Below are 19,906 nucleotides of genomic sequence, written 5' to 3' on the forward strand. Positions count from 1 at the left end.
TGCAGATATGCTGTTTAACATTTTCAGTATTAAAAAAAAAATCCCGTGCTTTACAGAAAGACATAAGACAACATAAAAGCAACACAGCTTTATGTTCTATTGATAGTTCCCTGTATGGAGGTTTTAGGTGAAAGATTGCTTCAAAACTTCAATGGTAAGATAAATGCCAATATAATTATAAAATCTTCGTCTTAGGATAAATCTGGGAACCTGGTATCTTTTAAGTCTTGTAATTTCTAATGTATCTGCAGTAAACCTACTTTAAAATTTTAATAGAATAATAAATCCATAGTATCCATTTTCTAAATTCTATAATCAAAAACTTCTCGGAATACTTGAATCTACTATTTCAAATATCTATTTATCTAAGATTTAAAATGACATTCCAAAATATGAAATGTTTTATGGAAAGCTACAGTTTAATATATTGTTATATATTTATAATACTTTCTAAAAACAAAACCCCATAAAACAAAGCTTTCATAGGAGAAGCTCTCTATTTTTCCCTAACTGATTGATAACACATATAACATGCCATCCTGCTTTCAGAGGAACATGGGTTGTTACTCATAATTTTTTGGTAGATATTCACTTAAAATCAATAGTAAGAATAAACTGCATGCATCAGAAAATAACTCTTAGCTGTTCATACATGCATGCACACATACAGATAGCCTAAAATGCTGAGCAAATTCATGATGTTTACATGCCCAGAATGGCAGAAAGAGCAACATTTCATGTCTCATGCAGGAAAGAGGAGTGACCTGCAAAAAAATGCACAATATCTTTGAAAAATACTCCACTTATTTCCTATTTTTATATTATAGTGGGATAGGTATAAATAGCTGCAAATGAAATTAAAAACTTGCAGAGCTAGAATGGAATTTCTTCTGGTATCCATATTCATGTCTCTATTATGCCCATGTCACAGCTCCTGTGGGTGATTCACTTTATGCAATATCATGTATGTAGAAATGGATAAACCACAGGGCAAGCTGCTGTTTCCATGCTGCCTCAGCTGCTGTCCCTGCCCTTTCCTCTGGCTGAGATGTGACCAGCTGTCAAACCTTGGGCAGCCATCCCCAGAGTGAGTAACCCATGGCTCATCTTTACCCTTTAATTAGAGCAGAACATGCCAATCTTCAGTCTGGCTGCAACACCCTTTACCCTCTATGGACTTGTACATTTGGGCCTGAGATAAGTATAGGTTTTGCATTAGAGGATGGGGTTACACTAGGAGTGTCTTCAAGAAGAGATTTAAAGCATCTTCTTTGACAATACAAATCACCACTTCATAATGACCTTGCTACAGACATCAAAACCGACTATTATCACTCAGAAGCAATGTCCCCATGCCCACGAGGTACTACTGCCATAGCACAGCAGCACGGCCCGGCCCTGCCTGCTCCTGTTTGTTCACGACCGCAGAAAATCCAAGCGAGGCAACAGACAGCAAGACATCGGTGCGATGAGGAGGACGAGCAGGGTCTGTCACTGTGCCCAGCGAGGACACTGACCAGCCTGAGGGCGCTCGGCCTCGCACATCCCCAGTGCCGGTGGCGGTGCCAGTGCCCAGTGCCCAGTGCCGGTGGCGCGGCCGGGGGAACGGGACCGGTCCGAGTGCGGGAGCAGGGATAAAGGGGCGGGAGCAGGGATAAAGGGCCGGCAGCAGCACCGCGGCGCGGGCACTGCCAGCCCTCCCCTCCCCCGCCCGCAGAGGGCGTTGTGCAGCGCCGAGCCCGGGCCCGGCTGTGCCCGCCCCACTCCACGGAGCGCCTCCAGCAGCCCCCGAGTGCCTCCGCCAGCTCTGCCCCGGCGGCAGCAGTCGGGCCGGAAGGGCAGCGGGACCGGCTCCACCAGCTCCTTCTACGCTCTCCGCCGTAGCACGGGCACGGCGCGACGCCCCCTCCCCAGCCGCGGACCAGCTCGCAAAGAGCCACGCGCGCCCCGCCGCCCCGCCCGCCCCCGGGCCGGGCGCTGAGCACCCCGGGAGTTGTAGTCTCTCCTGCCCACCCCGGCAGTGGCGGAGCCGGGCAGGAGGACTACGACTCCCGGGGGCGCAAAGGAGGGAGGGCGGGGCAGGCCGGGGGCGCAGCGGGGACAACTCCGGTGCTGATCGCGATGCGGGTTTGCCGGCAGAGCCCAGACGGGCGGCGGCGGCTGTCGGCGTGCGGGTGTGAGTGGCGGCGGGCGGGCGGCGGGGCCGCGCCCGGCGATGAGGCACGAGGCGCCCATGCAGGTCGGTGCCCGGGCCGGAGCCGAGCGAGGGGAGCGGCGGGACGGGACAGGCGCCTCTTCTGCCGGGGGGAGAGTACGAGGACACCCCTGGCGTGCAGGGGGCCCGCAGTCTGTGCGAGGGGCCGTGTCCCCATGAGGGGTCTGCTCGCCGCGGCGCAGGGGGGCGGCGGGTCTCCGGGCGGCACAGCCCTGCCGTGGCCACCACCCCGCCGCCCTGGCCGCGGGTGGGTTTCGAGGCACATTGGGGCACATTGGGCTCGCAGCTGTCCTGGGAGTGACTGGGTGTCAGTTGCTGGGTGATGAGGTGTATCGAGGCCCTACCGGGATGTGCAGGAAGTTGTCACGACCCCCTCCATCTGTTTATTCGAGGAGCAGTTAGTTATCCATCTGCATCGGGCAGAGGTGGCTCTTGGCTAGAGCAGGGGGTAGCAAAGAGGTGGCCCCTTTTCAGCAGTTTTTTAATGTATGGAAAGATATAATGCCCCACAGCACTGGTGTGGAAGGTGCTGTACAGATACAAGTTACATCACGCAGAGTTTTTAGCAGTTTCTAGGTTGTTCACTCAAAACCGTTTATGCTGGTGAACTGTACTTCAGTTATGAATTAGGACCTAGTTTGTAATCATATGCAGAAGCTCTGGAGCCCCTAGACTATACATTCGAACACGACTGTTTTTTAGTAGAAAAGTGGATTGGTAACCATCACTTTGCAGTCAAGTACAAAGAGTACTTTTGCAGTCTGCTGTGATTTAGGTGATGAACTGCAGGCCTGTTCAGCTAATGTTTTCATGCTGAATATCTATTCTGACAGTAATAAAATTTCAGTCTAAAGGGAAGATCTGCATCCTTTTGCATGCTACATGCATATGTCAGAACTGTTTATGGGGTATTTTCCATTTATTCACACATGTTTATTGAGCTACTGAAGTCATGTTTACTATGTATTGGTTTTGGAGAGCATTTCATTAAATGGAAATTTTGCTAGTAAAGGGTGACAACTGTAGATTGGTCTCTACTGTATCTGACATTTTTGACAGCTTGTTGAATTCACTGAAGTTCTTATATAGTTGTGGAAACAAAATGGTGGTGCAACATTAAAACAGAATCTATGGAAAGGAGAGTCCAGATATAAAAAAAAAAAAAATAAAAATTGTTCTTGACAATCAGAGAATGGCTTCTTGATTTTTTCACAGATTGTCAGAAGAAGTGGAATTATTGAGTAAAAGTCAGTAGAAAACACAGTCTCAGTATAAAAAGAGATAGCAGAATGCTATAAACCCCCTGTAAATTCTGTTTTTTCAAGACTGCTGACATGGTAAATCAGTGTCTATTTTTAAGCATATTTCATCCAAAATTATAATCATATGCATCTGGATTTTTCCAGAATGTGAAAATGCAGTCTGGCAGAGAGAGTTTGATTTTCAGTTGTGATTTTGAGGGGTTTATTTTCTTTCTACTACTTACGCTATTCCCAGCATACTCAAATATTATTCCCATAAAAGATTCCAGTAAGACAATTTTCTTTTGTGGATTCTTCTTCTTAAGAATCTTGTTTTCCAGCATTAGGCTAATATGGTTGAACCTTTTTCAAATGTGGTTTAGACTGGCTGAACTAATCGTTTGATTTATCTCTTTTAGCTATGTTGTTTCCTATTGCATGAAACAAATGTAGTTGCTTCTTTGCACACAACAGTTTTATGGAACAGTCTGTTACAGAGCTATCATCTCTGAATTGTAGAGCAAAAGAAAAAGTGATCAAGTATATGTCTTTTGATCATGACAAAAACAACTTGGAGGAGAGTGTAAGCATTTTTTTCGATTTTCACCAAGCAATAATTTAAAAGAAATCTAAAATGTTAAAATATTTTAGCAGGATAAAAAAAAAACCAGAAGGAGTACTTCCTATATTTGTGAATTCTTTCTTTCAATTGCAAGCTCATGCCATTTCTCTGAAGACAGGAAGGGCCAACAATTACCACAAAGGCAGTCCTTCCAGGAAAGAGTGGCCTGGTGTGAAAGTTTGCTGTTGTCATCTGCTGCATGTAACTGGATCTGGGTCACAGTTTGTGACTACTTTTCATTTTTCTAGCCATGTTTTAAGAACAGATATCAGTCTTAGTAGTGCTTATGGCTGTGGAGAAGTCTTAAGTTCAGAAGTCAAAATAATGAGTTCTCTTTTCTGTGAAAGATTGAATTCTGTATGGTTTCTGGTTATTCTTCCAAGAGTTGGTCTGAATGACTTGAAATGTATATGTATCTCTCAGTATTTTCATAAGGGTTTCATGGTACTTTCAAAGGTGAAGGTTCAGTGGGAAACTCTCAGTGATTCATACACCCATTCCCTCGCTTGTAGTTTCACTCCTTATCTGATTGTAGCATGCAGATTTCCCACATACCTGCACTTTGCCAAAATACAAAAAGAACTGTAGTTTGGATAACACGTTCTTAGTGTTTATTAGTGCATATGGACATTAATGGTGGCAATTTGTAGAAAATGCTAGATCTCTAGAGACACTCTCTTTCGCTTACCAGGACATCAGGTGTTTTTTTTCCTTAGCTTTTCATATCCTGTTGTCACTGGCAGTGGTTATGTCCAGACAAGATAGATTTATAACAGACACATGCAAACACAGTGAAGAAGGGCAATAGCAAGCAAAAAGGCTGCTTACAGATATTGAAGAAGTATTATAAAATTATGATGAGAAAAGCCCAGTCAAATCTATTAGATGCAGGAGTTTGCATGGCAATTCAGCTCCCATCACTCAGCAAAATTATTAGATATGTCATTCTCAATTCAGATTAGAAGCACTGGAGTACAAGAGCCTGCCAAGCCACTGACTTCACAGAGAAACTTATATGCACCTTTTTGTTAACCGATTAAGCTGCATCTGGAGTTTGTAGTCCCCTTTCTGTCATTACCTGCTTTTAGAAGTGTACTGTAGTAACTCACTCCAATGCTGGTTACATACTTACTAATATCCAGCACAGAGGCACTTAGGGCTAGTTTATACTCACTTGTTAATGTCCAGTGTCTGCTGCAGTTTACATCAGTCTAAATAGTTCTCATTGCATGATGGCCAGATTACTATCTAGTGAAACAAGCTCATGTTTTGCTTAACGTTTTTTGTGCCTTTTGTTTCATTTGGTTTTGTTTTTTTTTATTTTTATTTTTTTGTCATAAGATAAGCTCTTCCTTCTTGTAATCTTCCTAATTACCTTTCTGTGTATTTTCCTCTTTGAACGCAGGTTCCATAAACACACTTGACCAGAATTGTCACTAATGGTGTCTCAACAGGGCCCTAGACAGTGGCATTAGTATTTCACTTTGTCTCTTGGCCTGGTGCAACTGCTGTGGCAAATGAGAAGTTGCACAGTCTTTCCTAGTCTCATGCCCCTGAGTGCTGTACTAACCAGAACAAATAGCAGAAGCTTTTAGCTGCCTCATCTTCATTCTCTTTCATACCCCCTAGTAAATCCAAATTCATTTTTCCCGGAGTGCCTGGGCTGACACAGCTTTTACTTTTTCTTGTCAGAGCTGCACTATTTTGGTGGCCTCTTAACAGCCTGTGTTAGATCAACCTGTTTAGGACTGTATCTCTGATTTTGCTGCTATTTGGAGAAAGAGATTTTAATGTACTATCTAGACTGGTAACTAGAAATATGTTTCTTAAGCTACCCTTTTCATGGAGAAAGTAAATTTCCAGAACTGTTTTTTACTTAACCTAAATTCTCCTGTCCTGGGCAGCTGCTACCAGTGTGACCACAGTCATGATAGTTCTGTTGATATGAAGCAAATAGAGCTTCTGTGAAGTGTTTTAGATCTCATCTTTCAGTATCTTTTTGATATTTCCTAACTTGGCATTTCAGTGTGCTGCTTAAAAAAAACTTTGCATTTCTAGCTACATGTTTCAGACTGTAGTTAGGTCGTGATATATTTACAGATATACATGACTCTAACCTCATAATACCTTGAAGCAGATAAGCTTCTCCTGATGCTGCCAAGTACATTAGTTTACAAGCTGTGCTCTGCAGATGGCTGGCAATCAGTAAATTCCAAATAAGTGGCCGGTGCATTGTCTACTGAACTCGGTTAAGCCTTATTAATTGGTCAGTTAAAAAATAGATGATAAGGATTTGTGAGAATTAGCCGTGGTCTGCGTGTGTGGATACTGATGTATTCGTTGAGATCCCACCAAAAGCACAGGAGGTTAAGCAACTTGCCCAAGATGTAGGAAAGAAGAAAACAAAAGTCATAGGATGCCTCTGAAAGAGTTAAAAATAAAATCCTATGTCTAGATTATTAGTCTGATATTTTACCTAGAAAATAATTAATTTCTTCATGACTGGGTTGTATTGCCACAATGTACATATATATATATATATATATATATATATATATATACATATATATATATGTATATAAAAGTTGTGGTAACATTTTAACTACTTTAATGATGTAATTTGATCTACACATGAAAGACAACTAATGTGCAGTGTCACTCACTTGCACATCCTGTGTACAGTTTGGTACAGTCATTGCATTTTTCCATCGTATTCCATTGTTTCAATATCCATTTGTTATGTTTGACTAATCATATTTTACAAAGGCAGAAAGATCACCTTGCAAAAGGCTACATGTACAGGGAACTCTGTTTTTATTAAAATATCAACTGAAGTTAGTTTCTTTTTAGAAAACAATAGAAATGTATATATTTCTACCCTGTATCTAGAAAAGGACTGTTGCTCTTTCCATTGAGACCAAATTGTTCTAAAATAAACCTGCCATTTGTGTCTGGTCAGTGTGATTTCACTTTAATCCAATTCAAAGGATCTGTTAAAAAGAACCTCAGTTACCCCTCCTTCAGGGGTGGGTTGTAACTGTTTATAGAAAAGTGGTCTTGCTCTTTGAAACAACTGTAAATCAGCTAGTCAGTGTCTGTCTATCCTTATTGTAGATAGAAACAAGGCATTTTCCCTGGGCTTAATATTGATCTTTTCCTTTAAGGCAAGCCTGTTATTAGAGTTGTTAAAAGATAACAGTATATTTGTGAAAGGCATATAGGAATGAATTTCAGTATTTTCAGTCTCAGGTTTTCTTGCCTTTTGCATCATGTTTTCCATGGGCAATTCATCCTGTGTTAAGCATCCAGAATGGAGTGCACATAAAAGTGCAAACCGAAGTCATGCGCAGGCCAAGGAGGTCACAGCATGCTGCTCTGCTGAAAAGCTGTTTAAATTCTATCAAAGAATGAGGTCCTCAAAGGCATAAAGAATAACAGAGCCAAATGATTTGTCATTATCATGAAGGTGGCAGGTAAACACACAGTTTTTCAGACACTTTTTCTCAACCCTGCTGTGTTTTCACCTGTTCTTTTGGGATCAAGGAAACAGCTGAACATGAGACTTGAAAAGTATCTGGATCTGATATAGAAAATTCTGCTTAATGATTAAACTTGCCTAAGCCCATAAATAATACTCGTTTAAGGAATTTAGAGATGTGCTGTAAGCAGGGAAGCACACAAAGCCATCCTTTTTTGTCCTTGCACCGTATTCAAGCTGGCAACACAGCTCCTTCCAGCTTTGATAAGGAACAGGCATGTGAGACTTCTTGACTAGAGGTTTTCTGTTCGTTGTCTTGAGATTAGTCTGTCCTAAGTCCTCTAGGAGGTGGCTTGAGACTGCCTTTGGTGCTAACACCCTGATGCATGTAGGGATATGAATAGGGACTCATTCTACAAAAAAACCCAAAACAAAACAAACAACCAAGTTTGCAATTTGGTAATGAAAATAACCTTATGAATTTTCTCTTCGATTTTACTAATAAGGGCCAAACTGTACTGAAGAGAGAACTCAATGTGTTTCGTTGGAAGTGATGCTTGTTTAATATATCCATTTAATACTTGAGAAAAGAACTTTGTCAAAATAAAGGTAAGAGTTTTGCTTTATGGAAACAGAATATCATAACATTAGAGAGGTTTATTTGGTTCTCATGTGTGTGCGTAATGTTTAATTAGGGGTCGGAACAGGGCTTTCCTAGTGATTGTTTCCAGCATTGTTTCCAAAGGAAACATTTCTTTTATAGATGCGTCCAGTAGTAGGGACAAGTACTGTTAGGAGTGAACTGACATATTAATACATCAGGAAGTGGACTACAGTGCATTCCATATTTACTTTAAGTCAGCAGCTTGCATTTAAGAAGGAGAAGCACTTCAGGCTTATTCACAAGGCTGGAGAGGACCAAGCATGTAGATCTCCCTTACAGCAGAAAAACAGAGATTCCTCTAGAGTATCATTTAGAACAGGAGCCTAATGTAAATTGTGCTTGGAAGAATCTGTCTCTTTGTTTACTACAAAATGAGTGAGTTTTGGAAGTAATGGCAAAGCCTTAGCACCTATGCTGAGTTTAATGTGTCTTCACACTAGTGTAGGCACTAGTACTTTTCTAAAACTCATTTGGGTTTTGGACACAAGAAAGGACATCAGCAGTCTAGGGAGACTGTCTCTCTAGGCTAACGTTAGTCTCTCCAAACAGTTTGAATTGCTAACAATATCTCACTGATCCTATTGGAGAAATTAGTCCTTTCCTATGCCTTTTTTTAAAGAAATTTTAATCAAACTATTGCATGGATAGTGCACATAACCACGTTAATTTAGAGGAGCACTGAAATTTCTCTGTGGGTGGAGTCTATGTTTAAAACTACCCATGGGAAACACATGCAGAAAGGCTACACAATGTACGAGGTTTAGGAGGACTATTATTAGATTCCAGGTCTCCCGATTTCTCTGCTCACTGAATCATACTGTTAATCAAGTGTTAGGCATTAAAGTAAGTGTGGATAAATTGTAAGCCACATAGGACTGAGGGCAGCAAATGGAATGAAAGATAAGACCTCTTTTTGTAAATCTTAGGCAAATTGAAGAAGCTACATGGAAGTCTTCTTAGGAGATAAAATCAAGAAAGAATATGATGCTCCTTCTTGCAACAAGTGGTGACTACTGGCTTCAGCTGCTGCATAGCAGAGAGAAGCCAGAACGGTGATGAAACAGGCTGCTGGGGCAAAGGCACAGGTTACACACTGGCATCTGCAGCCACTGCAGTCTTTTGCAGTCTGATGGACTTCATTGACTTGTCATTGCAAATTGTACACAACATTAGCATGGTCTTTACTGCTTTATAGCCAGTTGTGATTAGACTGGTATAGACAGCATTTGATTTTCTTCTTCTCACGTTCTAAGCAAAATATCCCCGAATAGTTATACAATAAGGGAGAGTAGGGAAGGTTTTTGTCTTTCCTATAGAAATCAGAAAGCTGATTTCTATATACACATTAGTAATGTGTATATTTAGTAATATTTAGGGCTTTGAACTAAAGCTTCTTTGTTGCATGCCTGTGGAAGAAGTGATTAAATTTCAAGGCCAATGCAAATACTTAGGTTGCAAGCATGTAGGTACCCAAGGCTACATTTAGTGAAGAAGGTAATTCTGAAATCAAATTCTGAAATCAAATGGTCACTACTGTATTATATATTAAATATATATCTTACACTGAATTTTCTTTTAAAGCTTCCTACTTCCATTGTCTTCTTTGGGACTTTTTGTCCCCACTCCTATAAGCCTCTTCAGTAGCCCAAAGAAGCTGGCATACTGTTATTTGTGCTATGAAATAGCAGAATTAGCTCAGAAAATTTATGCACTAATTAAAATTCTGCTGAGAAGGTGGGTCAGTGTACAGCCCTCACCCTGGTTCCAGCTGTCCTTTCTGATTGCCCAAATGCACTCTCAGATGCCTGACTTAGAAAGCTTTTACATGACCTGCTTTTCTGTAAACCTTTTTGTTTGGATATGTTGTCTGTCCTTCTGTCTCAAATAAGTATGCAAAAGTGTTGCCCTGAGAATAATCACATTCAAAAAACTTAAGGCCTGCCACAGGCTCTGAAAATACTTGAGATTTTTTTTTTTAGAAACCATATGAGGTGTCCCTGCACATAGCTGCCACTTATGATAATGTTGCATTAACACTGGAAATTCAAAAAACTATAGAATATACTAGTACTAGAAAAAAAATCAAGACCTTATTTTAGAGGTATATACCCAACTCACTGTTTAATCATATAATAATTAAAATCTGGTAAAGGCAAAATGCTTTGAGTGAGTTTATAGCCATGGCAAAAGACAAAAACATATTTACAGTAAAATAAATGGTTCAAGAATTTTATTAGGTGTAAAACTTACTCAGCTTTTGCTTGGAAATATACCTACTATATCATAAAGCAGCACTGATGTCTTATATCCTTCTTGTACAAGTGAAGTATCTTCATCTATATTCTGACTGTCAGTTTCATTCATCACGTTTTCTGAAGTCAGATCTTTTTAGTTGTGTACTCAGAAACTGCCCTGGATTTTTAGTATTATTGCTTTTTGTTTCTGTACTAGTCACCAGTGATGCTTACATCCTCTTTTGCTACCAGAACTATTACTAGATAAATTAATCATAAAAAAAGAGTTAGATCTCTGTGAACTTCTTCTCGAAGTTCACACTGAAGCATACACATTAGTAATATTTCAAGTAGGTGTTCTTCTTGAACTTCATTGATACATGGTATGAAAAACTCCAATAAAATCTAAATGTTTCAAGTTTTGTATGATACAAGAAACCATAAACTATTTTTTTTTATTTTGAATTACAGATGTCATCCGTTCAAGATTCCAAATATGGCCAGAAAGATACATCTGACCAGAACTTTGATTACATGTTCAAACTTCTTATTATCGGCAACAGCAGTGTTGGGAAAACCTCATTTTTGTTTCGATATGCTGATGATTCCTTTACGTCTGCATTTGTAAGCACGGTTGGGATCGATTTCAAAGTAAAAACAGTTTTCAAAAATGAAAAAAGAATTAAGCTGCAGATTTGGGTAAGCTAAAAATAATAATTCTGTGAATTAAGCAAGCTGTAGCAGTTTGATAGCATTTGCAGTACTGCAGGTTTACATTGAATGTCATAACCCTTATAGAGAGAGAGAGAGAGCGCACAGTAATGAAAAAGCATTTAATTATTTCCTGTGTAATTTTTCTGTCTTGAATAATAGAATGCAGACAGTATTTTTAAGGTATTGAGGTACAGTGATTATATATTCTGAATTGAATTCCTTTAGGAAATAATACAGGTTAACCCATATTGATATCTGTGCAGTAAGATATAAACAGCTTTGCAATATATAGGCTATTGAAAGTGATAAACATTATATCAAAGTACCTTGAAATATCAGTTTTAGGGTCTGGTGTGTTCCCATAACAAATTATGAATTCGTGTAGAAGCTATGATAGTGAATGCATAACAGAAGGTATAACTTTTTGCTCTGTTAGTTATGTTTGTCATCTTGATCACCTGAAACATCTTCCTTCTTCTGCTGAGGAATACTGCAAAGGTATAGTGTTGCTAAGGCATTCCTTGCCTACACCCTAGAGATGATAGAACAATGCCTAATGTAGAAAAGTGTGATGCCAGGGAATAGATGAAACAAAATGATATCCAAAACTTATTTCATAAAATCATAGAATATTCTGAGTTGGATAGGACCCACAAGGATCATTGAATGCCTCACCTGGCCCTGCACAGGACAGCCCCAAGAATCACACTTTGTGCCACAACACATTATCTAAACACTTCTTGCACTCAGACGGGCTTGGTGTTGTGACCGCTTCCCTGGGGAGCCTGTTCCAATGCTCAACCACCCTCAGGGTGAAGAACCGTTTCCTAATATCCAACCTAACCCAAATGACTCAGCTTCAGGCCATTCCCTCAAGTCCTGTCACTGGTCACCACAGGGGAGAGATCAGTGCCTGCCCCTCCACTTCCCTTCATGAGGAAGTTGTAGACTGCAATGAGGTTTCCCCTCAGTCTCCTCTTCTCCAGGCTGAACACACCAAGTGCCCTCAACCACTCCTTATATGTCTTCTCCTCAAAGCCCTTCAACATATCCATGGCCCTCCTTTGGAAGCTCTCTAATAGCTTGATGACCTTCTTATATGGAGGCATCCAAAACTACACACAAAACTACACCAGTGCATAGCAGAGCAGGACAATCCCCTCATCTTGACAGTGATACTGTGCCTGATGCACCCTGGATGTGGCTCGATTTATGACAGATTTGTTGATGCTTACATCTGCTAGTTCTTGAGTGTAACACACTAAAAGGATAGGGAGGAATAGCAGGACATTTAATAATGTGAGACCTGGAGTTAACGCTTCAGGTCTTTGCTATCTTCCTGGGGTGCTTGAAGATTTTGAGCAGTGTTTCCTTGGGTGAGACATTCGTAACAGTTGAGGTTTTTTTGGTTCATGAATACAAGTAATTTAAAATTCATTTAATGATGGGCAGTCATTAAATCTCAGAAAACCTTAGATCAAATCTGAGCAGTTATTTGAACATTATTGGAACAGCAGATAAATTGAGTATCTTTTTAATATGGCACAAAGGAGAATTTTCCAGAGCTTCCTAGGGCCTATCTCATTCAGGTTTTTTTAGATAGGCTTCAGCCCTTGATATATCAATTTGTGCCCTCTAGGAACATACATGTTTTGCTTCTCAATTTTTTTAAGCTTAGGTTATTGCTATTATCATTAGTGAAATAGCACTACATATTAGGTAACTGTATATCATATGCATGCTTTCACTTAGTAACATGCTGGTTTCATTGTAGTAATGTTAGAGATCACATCAACATTGCCTTTCTTTTTAATAATGGAGAAATTAAATTGTGTTCATATTATAGTCTTTACACAGTTCTTATTTTAATCACCAAGTATCCACTACAACAGATTTTATTGTTCATGTCTCTCCTAGCAAAAGCAGCAATGCTAGTTTATGATGTTGTAGTAATGTGATTAGCATATTTTTCGTCTCTTCACGTCAGACTACAAATATGTGTTTAGCTCAAAGTTGTCCAGTGATCTAGATGTGTTCAGGTCTATCCACAGCATAGAGGGGATGTAGCAGTAGAAATCTTTCCAGCTGGAATGAACTTCCAGTTCTAGCAAAATCTGCATTTTGTTGTTCTTTGCATGACATTAACATTCAGAGTCCAAACATGCTCTGACAGTCCTTGCCTGAAAAAACCTGCAACCAAAATGAGTGAAACAAACCCAAGAGCTCCATTTGCCTTACAGAAGAGGAAAGAGAGGCACAGAGCATAGAAGCAACCTTCCTGCTTCAACTTTAGGTGAAGAGTCACATGTAGGCACATGATTAGGATTAGACAGAAGACTTCAGATTCATGCTGAAGGTTTTTATCCTAGCCAGCATTGCATCTTTCTTTGTGGTAGTGTGGTTTTTTTCCCCACTAATTTTTTAATGCCAGTTCTTAAAAGGTCTTGTCATTGCCAAATCAACTCAAATTGCACAGCTCACTATAGCTGTTTAGATGGAGTATTTTGCATTGAAGCATTGCTTTGCAGTTAACCTTGCTAGTAAATTGGTTGACTGTTGCATTTCTGGGACCTTCATAAAGTCAGTAAACAAGTAAAGACTCTCAGAAAGCTATTCTAGTGCACAAAATCTGAAGTAGAGCACTGTTACCCTCTCTCATAAGCTATATCAACAGCAGTATTGTTCTTAACATGTAGTATCTATATATGTAACTTGTGTCTATATTAGGTTATATTATTATTTTTCTTGTGTTATGCAGATATCTTTCTAAAATGAAGAGTACTCCTGTGATATCCATTTGAATTTCAAACTGCACATATGAAAGACTATTTATATTAGATAAAATATAAAATTGAGCGAGTCATACCGAGTGTGATTTGATGTTAATACTGAGTAGAACGTGCATGAGGTTATAACACTTCCTTCAAAATCAGTGGCAAGAATTTGATGACATCATGTGATGACATATTCAGCATAAATGAAATAAAGTATTATCAAAAATCTCACAGTTTTGTATAGTCAGAAGAAGCTGGAAGTGCGACTTTAAAATGTGTTTTGAATTACAAGATCAGAACTGAATTATTTGCCATGCACTTAACTGAAGGAATACCTGGAATGATGCTGCTCTGATGTCCTTGCCTGGCAGTAAAGTGCATAAAGTGTAAATAGTAATGCCGTTAAGCCACTAAAATTCCCTAGCTAGAGCACAGTTAATCCGACATTTGTCCTGTTACAATTTTGTACACATTCCTCTAGGGTAGACATTTAAACTTCCTGTTTAATAGTGCTTTCAGCATGATACTTTGTGTTCAACTTGGAGTATGTTGGAGCTTGCTGATTTCCAGAGAATAAGATTTTCGTATGCTTAGCAGGGAAGGATGCAAGTTTGTTGAAAAGTCAATATGGGCATTGAAGGAAGCAGAGTCATTACTTATTAATAAAATTCACAGTGTGATTATCACAGATGAACTAGGAAGGGTTAACAGGCTGAAGGCAGTACTGTCTTCCATATTCAGATGCCCTGCAGGTCTTTAGTTTGTTTGAGGTTTTTCTTGCTTGGAGGGAATGGTATCTTATTCTTGAATAAGATTTGAAAGAAGAATTGTCTTCTTTCATTGTTCAAGTCAGAGAGGATGGGGCTCAGTCTAGTCCTTGTTGTTACATCTATTTCATGTGGTAAGAAAGAGCCTGCTGGAAGCACTGTGACATTTGCTTGTTTTCCTCCTGAGGCAAACACCTTCTCTCAAGCAATATTTATTACTAGGTTTGAGAGAGGTTCAGAGTTCAAGTGCTATATTCATTAATGATAGCACATTACCATGTCATAGGACCATGAGCAGGCTCTGAAATTTTGATTCATTGCATATTATAAATATGACAACCTGGTATGGATGTTAGGAAGACATAATATTAAGATGTTTCTTACCTTTTAGAGGAGAGCAATCCATAAAAATTGTGGTTTTACATCAAAAGGTGTTGATTTCTCAACTGAAACTAAAAAAAAAACGAATTAAAGAAATTGTGTCTGTATGCAGCACATACATGCATAAAAGGATAAAAATCCATTAAAGGGCTTACAGTGTCAAATAATAAAAAGCAATATATTTTCCCTCCATTTGGTTTGAGCTAGTAATATTAAAGGAAAGGGATGGAACTAGAAGGCTGTAAGATTCTCTCACTTTAAAAATGTTAGATTTCACATTATGTTGAATTTTTTAAAAAATGTCAGTACTAATTCAGACAAAAATGCATACTAAATAAAATTAATAAAAGCTTGAAGAGGTGCAAATGAGAAAATAAAAACAAACTTAACCTTATAAATCTATCACTGTATTAACTGTATAAATCCCTGTGCTCAGTATATCCTGTAGCTGTGATTCTAGGAAGGTGTACATTACCTTTGTGAACTCTGTCAGTGGTATAATAGAAATAACAGCCTGAACACCTTATGGAAAAAATGTAGACTTATTTGAAGAGTAGAATTTGTTAGCTACCATGTCAAAATAAGCCACAGAATAGGGAGAAAAAAAAAGGAAAAAAAGTCCAGATACTGGTTCCTAGAAAAAAGAATAATATTTACAAATACAGGTCAATATATTTAACTGGCAGTGTATCCATAGTGTATCTTTAGCTCATGTTTAAAATATACTTGATCAGAACTCTCAGTGATTTTTAACTGACTTTAGTACAAATTTTGTTTGAGGAATAAAGCATCAAATTTTCCCTCTGTGATCTATTTATTACATAAAAATGCTCTAACTGTATTCACTCAGCGATATCTGATTATAGCACTTTGGTGCAAATATCAAATAAGACCTGCACTGCCTTTTGCTGCTTAGATGGCTTTTCCCTGGGACTAGCTTTAGACTTCAAGGACTAGGTCCAATGATCACACATATATCCTCCTAGAGAAGGCAGAGTAAGACCTGCTTGTGTCAGCATATCCTTCTTAGAAGTGTGTGTGATAGTTTCATTTGATACCCAAAATGTTGCTGCTTTCACATCAACAGTTTTCTATAAATTATCGTAGGGCTTAGGGACTAAGTGACTACTAGGTTTTGTAAGCTGAATGAGGAAATCCAGTGTTATCATTCAATAATTAAAACTATAGTAGCTGTTAAAAAAAAAATCAATAGGTGTTAGGCACCTGGTTGTTTTGGTTTTTTTTTTGTCCCAAAAGCTTCCTAGCAGCCCTTTATCAGTAAAAATACTTCATTAAAAAGAAAATAAGAGTGTGTGTGTGTGTGTGTGTGTGTGTGTGTGTTAGAAGGGTGTGTAGGAGTACCAGTTTGCATGAAAATTGCCTTGGTATTGAAGTTTGTAGGGGTATCCTAAAAGTATGTTACAAGTAAGCTACAAGTGTGGAGGCAGTAAAATATTGCAGAAATACCTTGTAACAATGACTGGCTATAAGCATTAGTGCAAGAATCACTAAATACGCTGGTTGAGCAGAAAGGTGGTGAAAACTGAAACAATAAAAGTGGGGATAAGAGTAGCATGTGGAGACAATGGATAAGGAATGTAGCAAATGTTTCATCACCGGATTTTTAGATCCTGACTTTGATACATCTGACTCATGTAAGTGTTTTTAATTCGTATGACAGCCATGCAAAGTGTATTTCATGATCTCTTTCTCAGCTGCTGATAACAATGTGTAGCTGCTGCTTTGAACACATAGCCTTTTTAGATGAGGATAGTAAATATCTAATATAGAAAATAAAATTTCCTCATCTCAGCTAGAAAATCCAATGTGTATATTGTAATAGACAAAGTAATTCAAAGTAGTGCATAATCTACAGTAATGTAGAATCAGAGAATCAGGGAGTATGCTGAGTTGGAAAGGACCCATGAAGATCATCTAATCTAACTCCTGGCCCTGCACGGGACAACCCAGTTATCACACCATGGGCCTGAGAGTGTTGTCAAAATGCTTCTTGAACTCAGACAGGCTTGGTGCTGTGACCACTTCCCTGAAGAGCCTGTTCCAATGCTGAAAACTGCAGGGATTTGGGATTTCTTTGGATCCAGCTATATTAGTAAATTGAGCATAGCAAAACTGTCATTTGGCGTTGAATCCAGCTGGCATGGAATAGCTTTTGTTCATATGTTTAAACTCTTTCAGTCTCTGAAAGAGAATGGACACATCCAAATCTGTCCTTAGCTAAGCCCTAGTCCCTGACCAGGAACTGTGAGGCATGGTGCTAGCAAGCCTGGGTCAAAACCATGCCAGAAAACATGCTAGCAGTATGACAGAATAGACAAATTCAATAGCCTTGAAATGCTACTTGGCACAACTTGTAACTTTGCTGTTACAGACATGGCCTGAAAGGGCAGCAGCTCCAGCCAGCCATGGGTAAGGCTGACCTGTTTGTTGTTTGATAAGCAATGCAGTGTGCTCACAAATATCAATCTGTCATAAGGCCCTAAAGGAACCATTCCTGAGAAAAGATCATTGGTGAAGAACGTAGTTGTGACAGACAGAACGGAATCTCTTTCTGGACTTTTCCTGTTAGCTGAAACAAGGTGAAATTCTGGGAAGCTTTTGTTTAATTTTAAGCTGCTCTTCAAGAGACCAATGTTATCCTAGTTGTAGTTGGATATGGTTTGCCTAAATTTTTTCCTTTCTTTTCCTTTGCTTATTTCTACACAATACAAATCTTTAAAGAGCCTGAAAGTTTTGAGATAGGACCCTCTTTTCATACTGCTGTATTATTTCATGTGATGCTTCTTGTATATTCATTGCAAGCAGTTCCACTTATGTGTAAGTCATATTTCTCATACTTCATTCCTCAGAAATACTGGCATTCATTAATCATTATTTTTCCATAATTGTTTTTTTCCTATTTTTCATAGCATCTGCAGCTTTAAACAACAGATATTGAAGGTTTGTACAGCCAAGGGACAGCCTATTATAATATAGACAGTACTATTTTGTTCAGATCTCAGTCAGAGAACCACCATGAGCTTTTAACCTTTGTAAGCTTGAGGGGGGTCTTAGTTACTTCCAGAAGTTGTATATTTCCTGAATTTAGGGATTCTTAGTGCTCTCTTTACCTTACCCTTATTCTGTATTCTGTTTCCTGTACTTGTTTTTCCATTTATTTTAAAGTTGCACGCATGAGTCCGATTCAGCTCAGATTTCCCTTGTTTTACATAAGTAGCCAAGAAAAAAAATGGTTGAATGGTTCATTCTCAGCTATTCAAGTGGGAATGAGCAGGTAAAAAAGGGATATACTGCTTACCTAAAAAGCAGAAAAGACTGCTTGTCTTTTCTCTAAACTTTAGTAGATGCCAGTAATTTATATAATCTATATAATGTATAAAAATGTAAATAATTTATATAGCTTGGACATTAAAAGCATCAGAGCATAGGGAAATATAAGCAGAGACTGGAAGACAATACATGCACTGCTATGTGAAGTTTGACTGAAATTGCTCATAACAATGAGGCATGATGTGAGACAGCACTGAAGAGTGTGAGTGAAAAGAGTTTGTGAGACAGGGCACCATAAATGGTGTAAAAATCAGGAAAAAACAGGAAATAGTGAAGAAAATACAGGGAAAAAGTGCACTCATTAAAAGTTTTTTGCAAGAAATGCTGCCTTGTCATCTACTCAATGTGTAAAATATAGATGCATCCATTATAAACAATACATGTCTTGTAAAACCAGCTGTATTTCTTATATAGAAACAGGGCTCAGTCTGCAGTGCCAAAGATTTTGTAAATGTAAAAGGCATGTTCATCTCAGACAGACTTCAGAGCAAAGAGTGCATGCTTTGTGAAACAGGCCATGCTGGCCAGTGATGACATTTTTAAAATTGGTAGTTGCTTTTAGTTGAGGTCTATCACTGCTTGTTGAAATATTGATATTATGATTTTATTGCTATAAAAAGCACCTGTCTTGAGGGCTTCATAACTGACTCTAAATCCAACTCAGAAAAAAGGGTGGTGCCTATTAATTCAGCACCCTGTCAAGAGAGCCCTCTGTCCTGATCCTGTGTGCTTGCTCTAAAATACACACCAAAGTAGTTGCAAACTCCTGGCCTCACATAGTTTGGAGAGAAAACGAGAGGTAAATGTCAATTCTCTAACTGCAGCCAGCATTAAACTCCCCTATTTCCGCCAATATTCCAATGGTTTTTTGAAAGCCTTCTATAATTTTGGGTCAAAGCTTTCACTCTTTTTTTCAAAATCTGTGCTTTACAGAACCCTCCATTGTCTATTTGAACAGTTTTGCTGCATAGCTTTGCTTGCAGCATAGAAATCAGGTCCCTGTGACCAGCTTAACACTATATTTATCATTGCAGGACTTTAAATATTCTCTGACAAAGACTTCTGTTATCAGTAAAATGACACATCTGTATTCAAAGGCAAATATTAATTGGAAAGAAAACGTGGCATTTAGCATAATTGAGATTCTACATAAGGCTTATCTCACTGTTCAAGTGGAAGCTTCCATGGGAATTCTTTAAGAGAAACTGAGCTAGTGTAAGACACTTTCTAGAACCCTTTTCTATAGTGTGTCTTAGGCAGTTTTCTTCATTGGACTCCTGGGAAATGCATACTGCCATGGTTTAGGCCAACAAATTATCAGACTGCCAGATCTCAGATAATTGCAGCTCTCCCTAACCTGTGACCAGGCAGTCTGGTATAACATTTTTTCAGCTGCCTTTGTCTTCCACATTGCTTTTCCTCATTGTTCCACGATGATTCGCGTTGCTTTCCACATTCCACTTTG

General features: G+C 39.0%; 1 protein-coding gene across 1 annotated transcript in view; it reads left to right on the forward strand.

The window, feature by feature from the left end:
* The first annotated feature begins 2,108 nt into the window (after positions 1 to 2,108).
* Positions 2,109 to 19,906, forward strand: part of RAB3C (RAB3C, member RAS oncogene family) — a 123,186-nt gene continuing 105,388 nt past the window's right edge. Inside the window, exons 1-2 of the mRNA XM_064642086.1 lie at positions 2,109 to 2,239; positions 10,926 to 11,153. Coding sequence (XP_064498156.1) covers positions 2,216 to 2,239; positions 10,926 to 11,153 — 252 coding nt within the window. The 5' untranslated portion in view covers positions 2,109 to 2,215. The remainder of the gene's footprint in view (positions 2,240 to 10,925; positions 11,154 to 19,906) is intronic.

The sequence above is a fragment of the Pseudopipra pipra genome, chromosome Z (genome assembly GCF_036250125.1).
Source record: "Pseudopipra pipra isolate bDixPip1 chromosome Z, bDixPip1.hap1, whole genome shotgun sequence".
In the NCBI taxonomy this organism is placed as follows: domain Eukaryota; kingdom Metazoa; phylum Chordata; class Aves; order Passeriformes; family Pipridae; genus Pseudopipra; species Pseudopipra pipra.